At 42.9% G+C, this 17,271-nt stretch overlaps 1 protein-coding gene across 1 annotated transcript in view; it reads right to left on the bottom strand.

Moving 5' to 3' along the window:
• Positions 1 to 17,271, bottom strand: part of LOC135217537 (serine/threonine-protein kinase atr-like) — a 796,062-nt gene that overhangs the window by 514,432 nt on the left and 264,359 nt on the right. Inside the window, 1 exon segment of the mRNA XM_064253504.1 lies at positions 15,156 to 15,363. Coding sequence (XP_064109574.1) covers positions 15,156 to 15,363 — 208 coding nt within the window.

Below are 17,271 nucleotides of genomic sequence, written 5' to 3'. Positions count from 1 at the left end.
TTTGTGAATGAACATATTTATGATAAAAAAACATGATTTACTGTAAAGATTACAGCACCCAACTATAATATTAATGTATAAACAGCAAAATACAGCAATAAAAATCTAGTTTTGTCTTTTGTTTACGTTTAGAATCAGCTGATGGACGTTTATTACCGAAAGAATTATTTTGGAAAACAATTTAGTTGCCAAAAGAAATGAATTTATTAATGGAATTATTATTATCATTAACTTTGTACATAATAGTTTTATGGTATTATGATTCAGTAATTCATATTTATTGAGAGAGAGAGAGAGAGAGAGAGAGAGAGAGCGAGAGAGAGAGGAGAGAGAGAGAGAGCAGCTTGGGATGAGAGTAACTGTTGAATAGCTTGAGAGACCAGCTTAGGACGAGCGTACTGATACTAGCTTAGCTCGAGAAATACATAATGAAATCTGTATTTGAAATATTTTTATGGTGATAAGAAATGAAACATGGATAATGATAAGATATTCTCTTGTATGCTGTTATAATGTGATAATCATTGAGTCAACTATAAAAGTTGTATTGAAGCAGTTTCGTAAATCACAGAAAGAATAAAAGACCTTTTTGTTCTTTTATTACGATAATAATAGATCAGTATTATAGTTTTTTCTGCAAGTGATAAAAGAGAGAAGAGAGAGAGAGAGAAGAGAGAGAGAGAGAGAGAGAGAGAGAGAGAGAGAGAGAGAGAGAGAGAGTTTGCTATTTACATTCATAGTATTTGAACATTTGTAAATGAGTGTATCCTAAAAATCATTTAGTTATGAAAAGAAGAAGAAAACACAGTAATTAGTGAATCTTGCTCTATGATAAAATTCGCGATTTTGTTCATTTTCCGGGATATACGTAGTATTTGGGCTCCACAAAAAAGTAAGTGATTTATGACAGAATTTAGAGGATACTTACGTAAAAATACATCGGTAGTTTGTTGAAGGGTGTAACCACTATCATATTGTGTACTAACGAGACTAGGTTTGGTGACGTCACGGTGGTCATACGTATTTTTTTTGTGAATGAATATACATTTATGATTAAAAAAAATAGTTACTGTACTGCTTAGAGTACCATACTGTAATATTAATGTAATCACATCAAACTAAAGTAATCGTTGCATGCTGTAAACATATAAAGTGTATTTTTGTCTTTTGAAAAATGCATTCCCCAAGGAATTATTCCTTGAAGAAGCTTTTTATTATGAAGATATGCCAATAATATATAAGATATGCATTTTATTATGAATATAATTATGACAATAATACATAAGGTAAAATGGTTTTATTACGTTTAAGCTTCGTCGCCGATCGCAAACAACAATACGATAATCTATGACAATTATCGTTTGTATGACTGCCGTGTTTGATTACGTAATACCAAAACAATAAAGAAGTTCGAATTGAAAATTAATGTTTTCCTAAATGTTATTACTACTGTAATTACAATAATACTATTAACATTTCTAAAAGGTTAAGAATGACAAAGGTGCTATTAAGTGTAACTCAATGTTTACATTTCTGCTGGCTGCTCAACTACAAGTTGATGTCAATGATGTGGGATTATTCCATGAATAGGCTACATATTATGAAGACATGCCAATAATATATAAGGTGAGAATGGTTTTATTACCTTTAATGTCAGTTAATATTTAATATCATAATGTGAATCTGTTCATGCATTTGTTGGTTATCGGAACCGGACGAGGCTTAGCCTACCAGGGATTCATACCAGTGATAGGTATAGACTGAGAAGTGGTCCAAGGAAAACCCGTGATTAACTGAATCCGTGATTGCTGATCCGTGACTAAGCGAGGCCCCACTGTACTATCATTCCGGAAGTTTACAAAATCCCGTCATGACTGTAAGGAAAAATATTTTGGGGAAAGTGGAAGAGGACTACCGACCCGATTAGGGGAACACAAACGAGCATATGCACTTCATGCACAGAACAATGTTATAGTCTCCCATGCTTTTAAGAACAACCATAGACCGAATTGGAATGGATCTAACATAATTTTTTAAAATAACAATGTCCAAACAAGAAGACTAGTGGAAGGCGCCGCCATAAACTCAGGAGAAGCTTTTAACAGTAAGAAGTCATTCGTTGGGAAGACCCATTAGTCAATTTTTGCATTCTTAAAAACTTTGTTAAAAATTTTGATTTTAAGACAAGCTCTGCTTTTCCTCCGCCTAATGCTGGCCCCTCTTCTGCTCTCCTCCCTCAGACAGATTACAGCATGGGGGATGTGATGTCCAGCATTGTTGCAGCTGCGCCGCCAGGGGAACACCGTGCAGCATCATCACAGCCCACAAGACGTTCCAGCAGAATAGCCAACAGGAATTCGAACAACAACAACGGAATTACTTAGTTGGGCTGTTGAGCGCTTCCTTCATTTGCGTTCGTCATAGTGGAATAATTGTCCTGTTCAGAAGTTTACTTCAACGGATTTTTAAATTCATAATGTTCACTTGACTGAAGATGAACCTAGTACAAGGTTTGAAAGCTCTTATTATTAAAGAATTTATACTTCACATGCGATATTATTGTGGACCTGCAATCATTCTTATCATTTTCGACACTGAAAATTGTGCCCAGTAATAATAATAATAATAATAATAATAATAATAATAATAATAATAATAATATAATGAGCATCAAGGAAATAGATACCCTAATCCAGACTGTAAGGATTGTATCTGGGGACATCAGGATGGAGTTTGGAATAGAAAAATGAGCCTTAGTCAACATACAAAAAGGCAAAGTAACAAGAACTGAAGGGATAAAGCTACCAGATGGGAGCAACATCAAACACAGATGAGACAGGATACAAATACCTGTGAATAATGGGAGGAGGAGATATAAAACACAGAGATGAAGGACACGATCAGGAAAGAATATATGCAGAGACTCAAGGCGATACGCAAGTCAAAACTCAACGCCGGAAATATGATAAAAGCCATAAACACATGGGCAGTGCCAGTAATCAGATACAGCGCAGAATAGTGGGAATGGACGAAGGCAGAACTCCGCAGCATAGATCAGAAAACCAGGAAACATATGACAATACACAAAGCACTACACCCAAGAGCAAATACGGACAGACTATACATAACATGAAAGGAAGGAGGGAGAGGACTACTAAGTATAAAGGACTGCGTCAACATAGAGAACAGAGCACTGAAAACCAGTGAAGACGAGTGGCTAAAGAGTGCATGGGAAGAAAGACTAATAAAAGTAGACGAAGACCCAGAAATATACAGAGACAGGAGAATGACAGACAGAACAGAGGACTGACACAACAAACCAATGCACAGACAATACATGAGACAGACTAAAGAACTAGCCAGCGATGACACATGGCAATGGCTACAGAGGGGAGAGCTAAAGAAGGAAACTGAAGGAATGATAACAGCGGCACAAGATCAGGCCCTAAGAACCAGATATGTTCAAAGAACGATAGACGGAAATAACATCTCTCCCATATGTAGGAAGTACAATACGAAAAATGAAACCATAAACCACATAGCAAGCGAATGCCCGGCACTTGCACAGAACCAGTACAAAAAGAGGCATGATTCAGTGGCAAAAGCCCTCCACTGGAGCCTGTGCAAGAAACATTAGCTACCTTGCAGTAATAAGTGGTACGAGCACCAACCTGAGGGAGTGATAGAAAACGATCACGCAAAGATCCTCTGGGACTATGATATCAGAACGGATAGGGTGATACGTGCAAACAGGCCAGACGTGACGTTGATTGACAAAGTCAAGAAAGTATCACTCATTGATGTTGCAATACCATGGGACATCACAGTTGAAGAGAAAGAGAGGGAAATGTTATTGTCATTTTACAATAAAGTTTGTTCATACTTACCTGGCAGATATATATATACTAGCTGTATTCTCCGACGTCCGACAGAATTTCAAAACTCCCGGCACACGCAGTGGGCGGCCAGGTGGTTAGTACCCATTCCCGCCGCTGGGAGGCGGATATCAGGAACCATTCCCATTTTATATTCAGATTTTTCAGACCACTGTCCCCTGAGGGGAGGTGGGTGGGTACTTAATTATATATATCTGCCAGGTAAGTATGAACAAACTTTATTGTATCATGACAATAACATTTTGTTCATGAAACTTACCTGTCAGATATATATATAGCTGAATCCCACCATTGGAGGTGGGAAGGGACAGAATAGAAGGATTTTAGGAAACAAATTACATGCAGATGATTGACATCTTGGTTCCTTACCTGTTAGCATAGCTGACTTCGTGATTACTGTCACCCAAGTCTGCTTCTGCTTTACTAGTCTCCAGCAAGGTAGTGACCTATATAGCTGGTAAGTTCTAGATGATCTGTCAACGGAAGCGTGACCACAATGTGACTAGACCATATGACCATACTGTGAGGGCAACGAAGCTAAAAACCACCACCTGACCTAACCTATCGAAGTTAGTCCCATAACTTCTAGGCTAAAGAAAGGGAAAGCGCCTCAAGCGACCAACCCTTCAACCATAAACCAACACCATAAAATCAAAAGCACACCTATCCCTTTTCTATAGGATAGGATTCGTGCTGCTTCCTGCCCCCAATAACATTTCTGCGGATATGTATGGTCCTAGCGACTCGCAGTTCTCATATGCCGTCTTCACATCCCGCAGGTAATGTGAAGTGAACACAGAGTTGCTTCGACAAAAAGTAGCACTAATGATATCGCTGAGTGCCATATTCTTTTGAAATGCCATTGAGGTTGCGACAGCTCTCACCTCATGGGCTTTTATTTTCAAAAGTTTCAGATCATCATCCGGGCAGGACGCATGGGCCTCCCTGATGGTGCTTCGTAAAAAGAATGCCAGTGCATTCTTCGACATAGGAAAGTCGGGTCTCTTAACAGAGCACCATAGATTTTCAGAAGGGCCCCGACAGTCTTTAGTCTTTTGCAAATAAAATTTGAGAGCCCTGACAGGGCACAGGACTCTCTCTGGCTCTTGACCGATGAACTCTGCTAACCCCTTGATTTCAAAGGTTTTCGGCCAGGGGTTAGATGGGTTCTCATTCTTAGCTAAGAAATTAGGATTCAGGGAGCACACTGCACTGTGTCCTCTGAAACCCACATATTTACTCATTGCTTGAATTTTACTAACCCTTTTTGCCGTGGCAAGAGCAGTTAGGAAAATAGCCTTCCTTGTAGTGTCTTTCAACGAGGCAGCATGCAGAGGTTCAAACGGAGCCGACATCAAGAACCTTAGAACTACGTCAAGGTTCCATGATGGGACCTTCGGTTGTGGTACTTTAGTTGTTTCAAACGATCTCAAAAGATCGTGAAGGTCTTTATCATTTGTCAGGTCTAACCCTCTGTGACGGAAGACAGCTGACAGCATACTTTTATATCCTTTTATTGTCGGCACTGCAAGTCTGTCCACATTTCTCAAATGCAGGAGAAAATCAGCGATTTTCTCCTGCATTTGAGAAGACAGCCCACTTCGATTGATAAACCGCTCGAGAGGAAGCTCTCCTCGCATTGGCAATAGCCTCTGCCACTGGTCTTGAAAAACCTCTCGCTCTGGCCAACTTCTTGATAGTCTGAACGCAGTCAGACTCAGAGCGGAGAGGTTTCCGTGGTATCTCTCGAAGTGGGGCTGTTTGAGAAGATCTACTCTCTCTGGCAGGGTTCTTGGGAAGTCTACCACCAGAGACATGACCTCCGTGAACCAATCGCTTGAGGGCCAAAAGGGGGTGATCAGAGTCATTCTCGCTCCTGGAGACGCCGCAAACTTCCTTATTACCTCTCCTAAAAGTTTGAACGGGGGAAAGGCGTAAACGTCCATCCCCGTCCAGTCCCATAGGATGGCATCTACCGCTATTGCTTCCGGGTCGAGAACTGGAGAGCAATAAATCGGAAGCCTCTTCGTTTTCGAGGCTGCGAAGAGGTCGACTAGCGGTCGTCCCCACAACTTCCATAGATCTTGGCAAACCTCTAGATGGAGGGTCCATTCCATGGGAAGCATCTGATGTTGACGGCTTAAAAGATCCACTCGAACATTTTGTATTCCTGAAATGAACCTTGTTAGGATCACTATGCTTCGAGCTTTCGCCCATAGAAGGATGTCTCTCGCTACCATGAACAGTGATCGAGAGTGTGTCCCCCCCCTGCTTTTTGATGTAAGCGAGAGCCGTAGTGTTGTCCGAGTTGATCTGGACAACTCGGCCCACCAATCGTTCTTCGAAGAATTGAAGAGCCAACCGAATGGCCTCCAACTCTTTTAAGTTTATGTGCCAGGACCTCTGTTCCCCTCTCCAGAGGCCTGACACTTCCTCCTTGCCTAGTGTTGCTCCCCAGCCCACCATGGAGGCGTCTGAGAACAACACTAGGTCGGGGCTCAAAAGGTTGAGGGACAGTCCTTCCGAAAGTTTGATTGGATCTTGCCACCACTTCAGTTGATCCTTGACCGCTTGTGAGATCACCAAAGTCGAGTCTAGGTTCTGTTTGTCCTTCCAGTTTTCAGCCAGAAAAAACTGGAGTGGCCTGAGGTGCAACCTCCCTAGGGAAACAAACTTCTCCAGCGAAGAAATGGTTCCCAGCAGACTCATCCATTCCTTCGCCGAGCATGTTTCTTTCCCTAAGAAAGCTGACACTTTTTCTAAGCATTTCTGCTGACGTTCCTTTGATGGAAAAGCTTGAAAAGCCGCTGAATCCATCTGAATCCCCAGATACACGAATGGACTGCGTGGGGATCAGATGGGACTTCTCGTAATTGACTATTAGGCCCAGGGCCTTCGTCAGCTGCAATGTCGTTTGAAGGTCCTCCAGGCACCTTGACTCCGAAGACGACCTGATTAGCCAGTCGTCCAGGTAGAGCGAGACTCTTATCTTCGATAGGTGAAGCCATTTTGCTACATTCCGCATGAGGAAAGTAAAGACCATCGGTGCCGTACTCAGACCAAAGCAAAGAGCCCTGAACTGGAAGACCTGCCCTTTTAAGACGAACCTCAGGAACTTCCTTGATTGAGGATGAATCGGGACGTGGAAATAAGCGTCTTGGAGGTCCAATGTCACCATCCAATCTCCTGGTCTCAAAGCCCCTATCACAGACTGAGATGTTTCCATCCTGAACTTTTCCTTCCTCACAAAAAGGTTCAGTCTGCTGACGTCTAGGACAGGTCTCCATCCCCCAGACTGCTTCGGAACCAGGAATAACCTGTTGTAGAAGCCTGGGGAATCCAACATTAGGACTTCTTCTACGGCTTTCTTTTCTAACATTTGGTCTAGAAGGTTGAGCAAAATCTGTTGCTTCTCTGGTTGGTATGCGGGCGACAGGTCTATCGGCTTCGTGCTCAAAGGAGGCGCAGAGAGGAAAGGGAGCTTGTATCCTCTCTCGATCACATCTAGGGACCACGTGTCTGACCCTATCATCCTCCATGCCTGAGCAAACAAGGTGAGTCTCGCACCGACAGGTGCCTGAAGGGCAGAAATGTCAATTTTTTCCTCTCTTAATTGAAGAGGCCTTGCCTCTAAAGGACCCCCTTCCTCTCGAAGAACCTCTAGAGGAAGGTGTTCCACGAAAGGGCTTAAATTTCTTCTTGGGGGCTTGCGCAGTTGAAGTAGAAGCCTGGGGAGTAGGGCGTCTGGAAGACTGAGTCAAGAGGTCCTGCATTGCTTTCTCCTGCAAATTGACCGACAGATCCTTAATCATGGACTGCGGAAATAGATGTGTAGAGAAGGGGGCGAACAACAATTCTGCCTTCTGCGCAGGAGAAACCGCTTTTGACGCAAAACTGCAATAGAGAGCTCTCTTTTTCAGCAGTCCGGTAGCAAAATGAGATGCTAATTCATCAGAGCCATCCCTTACTGCTCTATCCATACAAGTCAGCACACTTGAAAGTTCTTCCAAAGAAATAGAGTCTTGACTTCTAGATTGTAAATCCAAGGCCCCCAAGCACCAATCCAAGAAGTTAAACACTTCCAGGGTCTTAAATATTCCCTTGAGATGATGATCTGTTTCTGACATCGTCCAAGAAACCTTCGCTGATGATAAATAAGACATCGTCGGAGCGTCCACACTAAATTTGCGAAATCGCCTTGAGAAGAAGACGGCGCTTTCAATCCCACTTCTTCTCCCGTTTTGTACCATATCCCCGCTCTCCCGCTCAGTCTAGATGGGGGAAGAGCAAAAGAAGACTTTCCTTTAGCCTTCCTTGAGTCCATCCAATCCTGAATTCTCTTAAACGCTCTCTTCACAGAGAGCGAAGTGGCCATTTTAACGAAGCCAGCAGCCTTCCTGGCCTTCGATGAGGCTAATTGTGAAGGGGGAGAGCAAGGAACGGGCGCTTGAAAATTATCTGGGAACAAGTTCTTAAGAATGTTCGTTAACGTCTTATAGTCTGAAGCCGCTGACATTGTCGGCTCTTCATCATCCGTAGGGCACGAATCACTAGAAGAATCTCTCTCTCGATTAGCAGTGTCCTTCAAAGATCGTGATGATAATAATCCTTGAGGTCCTGTTCGCAAGAGGGTGCCTCTTGTTGAAGAAGAGTTCGAAGTAACCAATCGTTGTTTCCTTGTTATCTTCGACACTTTAAAATCTTGATCTTGCAAAATATCTTGACGCTTCGGACTCAAACGTTCTTCCAAGGCGTCCTGGCGAGCGTCCTGACGAGCGTCCTGGCGAGCGTCCTGGCGAGCGTCCCGATGTGTAGGATGCCGCGCGTCCTGAGAAGCGTCAGCTCGAGCGTCCTGGCGAGCGTCCCGATGTATCAGACGCCGCGCGTCCTGAGAAGCGTCTGCTCGAGCGTCCTGGCGAGCGCTTCGCTGCGTAAGACGCCGAGCGTCATAAGAAGCGTCTTCCCGAACGTCCTGAAGAGAACTTCGATGCACCGAACTTTGAACACTATCTGACGCTCCTTTAAAAGCGTCTTGATTATCGTCATACAAAGCAGAACGAACAACAGAACCGTGAACTTCTGTCATGGACTTCTGAGCGTTCTCGGCCTTTTGACAAAGACGCCAGCCGCCTGTGCGGCGACTCACGTCTCTGTCAAATTCGTCTCTCCTAGATGCCCTTTCATGAGGAACGCATTCACGTTCTCGAATGAGTCGGCTACTAGGAGGAGACTCAAAGGCCGAAAAACGAGGAGAAGGAGCCGGGGACTGCCTAGTCCTCTTAACAGGCAGCCACCGATCCTTCCTCCGATGACTAGGTTCTGCCTCTTTCTTTGCAAAATAGGAAGCCAACTGCTTTTGTATTTCTAAAAGCATTTCCCTTGATGGAGAAAACTCTCGATCAGGAGAAGGACTAATCCTGTGAGAGGAAGATGGGCGAGGGGATGCCCTTTCCTTTAACTCAGGAACAAATTTAAAGCGACTTGGACGCTCCAAAGAGTCCTCCCCTGATGAAGTCTTGTTCCTTTTCTGCGGTGGAAAAGCTTCAAAATATTCAGGTGAAGAATCTAAATACTGATCAGAAGGACGTGAAGCGTCCTCTTCTCTGAAACCTCTCTTAAGAGGGCGACAAGGACGACGGCCGCCTGTGCGGCACCTTGCGCCCCTGCCGCTCTCCCCATGAGAGGTCCTCCGAGAGCCCCAACCCCGGCGAGGAGAGGAAGCCTCGGAGGATGAGAAGCACTCTTTAAGGATCCGTGCCCGTGCACGAACCCTGGCAGTCTGAGATTCGTCCCTAGAATCTGCCGAAGGGACGTCAGACCGGGTATTAGATCCCGTAACCCTCCTTCGGCTTTCGGCTTGCCCTCTCCCTAAGGCCTGGGAGTCCGGCAGGGGCCTAGGCCTGGAGGCATTATGGGACCGATCTGACGCCCCCTCCACAACACTAGATGCACTAACACTATCATTGCACTTAGACACATTTGATTGTAGAGCAATCACTTTTGATTCCAGGGCGCGAATCGACTCCAAAATCGTAGATAATACATTTCCTTCCGTAGACACTTCCTGATTGTCCGGTGGCAATATAACAGGATTAGGTTGAATTACATCTACAGGAGGATTTAATGGAGATACAATCCTACCCTGACTTCTATTCACAGAAGCACTTCTAGAGGAAGACCTCCTGATTCTATCACGCTCAAGCTTTCTCACGTAAGAATCATATGCCTTCCACTCAACCTCAGTCAATTGCTCACACTCGATGCATCTATCATTCAACATACATACATGACCTCGACATTTCAAGCACACCGAATGAGGGTCTACCGAAGCTTTCGGTAACCTCACCTTACATTCCTGCATCTCACACACCCTGAAGCTAGCAGAGCTAGATCCAGACATCATAATTAGAGAAAAGTCAAAGCCAAAATCCAAATCAAATCCACTATCGCGTATGCCAAGCCAACAAGCCAAATCAAAACCAAAAGTCAATCAGAATACTCAAGTTAGCACAAGAAGTTTCAAAATCCTAGGCGGAGGTCTGTAAACAGTTGTTTACCGACCGGCGACAGAGAAAAATCTGAATAGAAAATGGGAATGGTTCCTGATATCCGCCTCCCAGCGGCGGGAATGGGTACTAACCACCTGGCCGCCCACTGCGTGTGCCAGGAGTTTTGAAATTCTGTCGGACGTCGGAGAATACAGCTATATATATATCTGCCAGGTAAGTTTCATGAACAAAAAAATGGATAAGTATCAAGATCTGAAAATAGAAATAAGAAGGATATGGGATATGCCAGTGGAAATTGTACCCATAATCATAGGAGCACTAGGACGATCCCAAGATCCCTGAAAAGGAATCTAGAAAAACTAGACGCTGAAGTAGCTCCAGGACTCATGCAGAAGAGTGTGATCCTAGAAATGGCACACATAGTAAGAAAAGTGATGGACTCCTAAGGAAGCAGGATGCAACCCGGAACCCCACACTATAAATACCACCCAGTCGAATTGGAGGACTGTGATAGAGCAAAAAAAATAATAATAATCATAATAATATTAACAATATAATATAATAATAATAATAATAAATAACAATAATAATAAGTGGCGCCGTGGAGGAGTGGGTTAGGTCGTCAATAGACTTAAGTCAAGTTAAGCAACACTGGCTCTGGTCAGTCGTTGGATGGGTGACCGCTCTCCTCGGCGTTGATTCCTTGGGAAAGGATCTTTACCATAATTTCCTCAGTCTACTCAGCTGTAAATGAGTACCTATCCCTGATGGGGTAGGGTCCAGCTATGGGTTAAATAGCAAAACTCAGCAATGATGGAAAGAAATGAAGGATTAACCGACAACGACGTAAATGGAACCTCTGGCAACAGAGGAGCTTCGTCCGGCAACCAGGTATTCAACCCAATTGAAGGGGAAGACGGTCAGGTACTTGGAGGTCGTCATCCAGCAACTGATCACCACAACGACAATAATCAACAGCCTGAGATTGGAGCTACAGAGGCAAAAAGGAAGAAATGGACAAGAGAAGAAAATAAGGAAATATGGAGTTGCTACATCAAAAGCAACCCGACAGAGAGAGGATATAGAAGAAGATTGGTCAACATCTGGAATGAGAGGAATAACACCCCCCAAACAGAGCAGAGGCTGGCAGACCAAGTAAGGAACATAAAGAAAAAGAACTGGCTCTCCCCAACAGAAAGAGAAGAACTGGAAAGGGAAATGTCACACGACAACGAATTACACGAAGACGAACTGAGAGACGATGCCACAGAAGACGACAGGGAGGATGAGGTATCAAACAACGACACACGAAGAAACACCGACGAAGTAACAGAGAGGACGGAATGGGTAGAAAAGATTAGACAATGGATGGAGCCAGATACAGAGAGAACAAAGATCCCCTCCATGAAAGCCTACAACACCAAGAAATTAAGGGAGAAAACAAGTGAGGTCAATGAAATAATGGGCATAATACAGACCACCAGTATCACAGAAACAAATAACTTGACATATGCAGGAGCAAGATTAGTAGCAGAACTGATGGGGATTCGAACACCAACACCACCAGCACAACCAACCCAACAGAAACCAAAACAGCAACCTCCTTGGAAAAGGCGACTGGAAAAGCAAATCATGGTGATGAGATCTGACTTGAGTAAACTGAAAGAGATGGCAGAAAAAGGCTAAGAAGCAAGAAAACAAGGGAGGAACTCAACGAGAAATACAAAGTACAAGAGAGGGGATTAAACAACACAATAGAAGATGTAAAACAGAGGCTTAAGGCCAAAGCACATAAGATCCAACGATACATGAACAGGAATAAGGGATACCAACAGAACAAACTATTCGGAACCAACCAGAAAAGACTATACAGCCAACTAAGAGGGGAAGACAACCACCCAGAAATTCCTGAAGCCGAACCAAGTAAGAGACTCTGGGAAAACATATGGAGCAATCCGGTATCACACAACAAACATGCAACATGGCTCCAGGAAGTCAAGGAAGAAGAAACAGGGAGAATAAAACAAAGATTCACAGACATCACGACAGACACAGTCAGACACCAACTAAAGAAAATGCCAAACTGGAAAGCCCCAGGTTCCCGATGAAGTCCATGATACTGGCTCAAAAACTTCAAGGCCCTACACCCACGAATAGCAGAACAACTCCAGCATTGTATCTCAAATCACCAAGCACCCAAATGGATGACCACAGGAAGAACATCCTTAGTACAAAAAAGACAAGAGTAAGGGAAATATAGCCAGTAACTACAGGCCTATCACCTGCCTACCAATAATGTGGAAGTTACTAACAGGTATCATCAGTGAAAGGCTATACAACTACCTAGAGGAAACAAACACCATCCCCCACCAACAGAAAGGCTGCAGAAGGAAGTGTAGGGGCACAAAAGACCAGCTCCTGATAGACAAAATGGTAATGAAGAACAGTAGGAGAAGGAAAACCAACCTAAGCATGGCATGGATAGACTATAAGAAAGCCTTCGACATGATACCACACACATGGCTAATAGAATGCCTGAAAATATATGGGGCAGAGGAAAATACCATCAGCTTCCTCAAAAATACAATGCGCAACTGGAATACAATACTTACAAGCTCTGGAATAAGACTAGCAGAGGTTAATATCAGGAGAGGGATCTTCCAGGGCGACTCACTGTCCCCACTACTCTTCGTAGTAGCCATGATTCCCATGACAAAAGTACTACAGAAGATGGATGCCGGGTACCAACTCAAGAAAGAGGCAACAGAATCAACCATCTGATGTTCATGGACGACATCAAGCTGTATGGTAAGAGCATCAAGGAAATAGATACCCTAATCCAGACTGTAAGGATTGTATCTGAGGACATCAGGATGGAGTTTGGAATAGAAAAATGCGCCTTAGTCAACATACAAAAAGGCAAAGTAACGAGAACTGAAGGGATAAAGCTACCAGATGGGAGCAACATCAAACACATAGATGAGACAGGATACAAATACCTGGGAATAATGGAAGGAGGAGATATAAAACACCAAGAGATGAAGGACACGATCAGGAAAGAATATATGCAGAGACTCAAGGCGATACTCAAGTCAAAACTCAACGCCGGAAATATGATAAAGCCATAAACACATGGGCAGTGCCAGTAATCAGATACAGCGCAGGAATAGTGGAATGGACGAAGGCAGAACTCCGCAGCATAGATCAGAAAACCAGGAAACATATGACAATACACAAAGCACTACACCCAAGAGCAAATACGGACAGACTATACATAACACGAAAGGAAGGAGGGAGAGGACTACTAAGTATAGAGGACTGCGTCAACATCGAAAACAGAGCACTGGGCAATATCTGAAAACCAGTGAAGACGAGTGGCTAAAGAGTGCATGGGAAGAAGGACTAATAAAAGCAGACGAAGACCCAGAAATATCAGAGACAGGAGAAAGACAGAAAGAACAGAGGACTGGCACAACAAACCAATGCATGGACAATACATGAGACAGACTAAAGAACTAGCCAGCGATGACAATTGGCAATGGCTACAGAGGGGAGAGCTAAAGAAGGAAACTGAAGGAATGATAACAGCGGCACAAGATCAGGCCCTAAGAACCAGATATGTTCAAAGTACGATAGACGGAAATAACATCTCTCCCATATGTAGGAAGTGCAATACGAAAAGTGAAACCATAAACCACATAACAAGTGAATGCCCGGCACTTGCACAGAACCAGTACAAAAAGAGGCATGATTCAGTAGCAAAAGCCCTCCACTGGAGCCTGTGCAAGAAACATCAGCTACCTTGCAGTAATAAGTGGTACGAGCACCAACCTGAAGGAGTGATAGAAAACGATCAGGCGAAGATCCTCTGGGACTATGGTATCAGAACGGATAGGGTGATACGTGCAAACAGACCAGACGTGACGTTGATTGACAAAGTCAAGAAGAAAGTATCACTCATTGATGTCGCAATACCATGGGACACCACAGTTGAAGAGAAAGAGAGGGAAAAATTGGATAAGTATCAAGATCTGAAAATAGAAATAAGAAGGATATGGGATATGCCAGTGGAAATCGTACCCATAATCATAGGAGCACTAGGCACGATCCCAAGATCCCTGAAAAGGAATCTAGAAAAACTAGAGGCTGAAGTAGCTCCAGGGCTCATGCAGAAGATGTGATCCTAGAAACGGCACACATATAGTAAGAAGAGTGATGGACTCCTAAGGAGGCAGGCAACCCGGAACCCCACACTATAAATACCACCCAGTCGAATTGGAGGACTGTGATAGAGTAAAAAAAAAAAAAAAAAAAAAAATAATAATAATAATAATAATAATAATAATAATAATAATAATAATAATAATAATAATAATAATAATAATTCTCTTATACAACCTCAAAATCCATCAACATCTGAATTTGCCCAATGGGGACAGCAATTCAAAGATAGATCTCTTCAGAAAATTTTTCTTTCTTTAGATATTATAATTTTACATGTGCCTCTTGAATTCCTAGTTAAAATAATAAACAAATCTTCAAGAACCTTCATGATTAGATTATATGATTCTTTCTTTCCATTTTAGAACATTCATTTTCCAATACCATGTTAGTAACTTTAACTCTGACAATCAATTTTTATCATTACTGACAAGCTTTACTACCAATCTGAGCAATATTTGAGTACCTGGTTACCTAACCTAATGATATTTTTATAAAAAAAAGAAAGAAATGTAAAACTTGTACTTACCACTATTCCACTTTAGTTTGTTTGCCCACACATTGATCTTCTTTCCTTGAGCTGCTGCTTTTAAATCAAGAATATTGACTTCTGATGCCATCCATGGAAGAGTTGCAAGTGCAAGCCACATTTCTTTGAGTCTGGACTGGTCAGTGGAACGATCAACCACACACACTGCCCAAGATACGTGTCTCACAAGTTCCATAACACTGCTAACCTGATTATGATGAAAAAAAAACATCAAGTTCCTTTTTATCTCTTCTTATTGTAGCTGATAATGAATGATCAATTGCATAGCAAACTATATCACATTTAATTTTAAAACCAGTTACCTTGACCTTTGACTCTTTGGGTCAATTTTGTAATGATTCTTTCATGAATAAACCCATTACTTTAAAATCACCCTAATGTGAAGCCACACATGCCACAAAAGAAATGGGTTTTTCTAGTTTCACCTCGATGAGAATTTATCTGGACCTACAGTCTGGTAGCATAGTGAATTTTTGTGCTACCTGGACCAACTCCAATGGGATGGGGGGAATGGGGACTTCATGGTCTATAAAGTATTACATAATGGGTTTGTACAGAAAAAATGTTAAATATAAGTAAGCTTTTCATCACAAAGTCGGAATGTTACACAACATTCTGCATAGCACTTTTGGTGGGAAGGTATGGCTGCCCTACAAATAATCTATATACTAGGCACTGCAGAACCAGTCTGGTTACTTCCTGGGCTGGTCAGATACTGATACAATACTCACCTAATTAAGAAGGTGCAGAGACTATTACCCCGAATACTAAGCCTTGAAAGAAAGAGCCAAGTATCTTGAGTTTGAGGATGATGAACTTTGATACATTTGAGCTACTACAGGCACAATGGACATGCTGAGTTAGAACATGAGGATAAGATTGCAAAAATTGAAAGAAACAAGAAGGAAGCAATGTTCAAAATAAGCTAACATCCATCTTTTTATTTAAACCCAGCACAGTAAACATAATCATAATTTCATGACCCCTATTCAGAAGTGATCCCTTTTCTCAGCCAGAAAGATATCCTATTTTTCAAAACCCCTCTATAGACAAAGCAATGACAAAGGTTGAAGAGGCCTGAGGCTTACAAGTTGTCTGTTTCTTCACAAAGAACAGGCCAACACTACCTGTTCTGCGAGAGGTTTACTTGGCCAGACAAAGCATGAGCCTAGTTTTCGTGTCTAGCAGAAACAACAGCCAGTACGAAATGACAAATTTTTAATCAATTTTTATTTTTCATAGCTAATAAACCCGAGGTCTTAACACTAGGATAACTTTCCAAGTGCCAGCTGGTAACCGGTTAACACACAATCAAAGAAAGTAAAGCAAGGAATCTGTGAGATCTGGCAACTCCTGCACATACAAGACATACAAGGTGATAGCTGGTCAGAGACTGCGCATCGGACCTCGTGATGCTCCAGTCTTTTCCTAACCGCCTTGGGGAGTAGACGCTTTCGCTTTTACTCTCCTTCCAAGCCGGTTATTTTGTGCCCATGTTCTTTCCTTTCAGTGTGTTGTATGTGTTGGTTTCAGTTTATTATGGATTCCTCAGAGTCTTCACAGCATCGTCAATGCATGTGTCCGGGCATTCAGGGTTTTCCGTACTCAAGGTTTCTAGCGTCTACGTCTATGTATCCACATACAACATGCAGTAGGTGCAAAGCCAATTACTGTACTATTATAAATCCCTGCCAAGAATGTCGTTCCTAGCTTAAGTTACAGTGGAGGGTGTTTCATAAGAAAAGAGAACATTGCAGAATTTCAACTCTTCCTTCTTGGGAGGGGTTTTCTTCACCTCATCTGGACAATTTGTCTCCTCCCTCTCCCGCAATCGCCTTCCCTGTGGCTAGTTATAGTGTTCCGGTGTCACCTTCCTTTTCTTCCATTGATTCGTCGATGGAAGTATCGGGAGTGCCACAGGGTGAAGCTATGTTTAATGTACCTCCCTCTCCCTTGGGTTCCATTTCTCTTCCTGAGAGGGAGGAGGCTACACCATCTAATTCCTTTGTTTTTGGTTCGGAGTCATCCAAGATGGCGGCAGTTTGGGCATCGCTTGGGCTACAGGGTTCACCTTCCTTGGATGGGCTGTTGTCGC

This window comes from Macrobrachium nipponense, chromosome 7 (assembly GCF_015104395.2).
Source record: "Macrobrachium nipponense isolate FS-2020 chromosome 7, ASM1510439v2, whole genome shotgun sequence".
NCBI classification, from domain to species: Eukaryota; Metazoa; Arthropoda; class Malacostraca; order Decapoda; family Palaemonidae; genus Macrobrachium; species Macrobrachium nipponense.
Note: the sequence above shows the minus strand (reverse complement) of the source record. Positions and strands in the feature narration are given on the sequence as shown.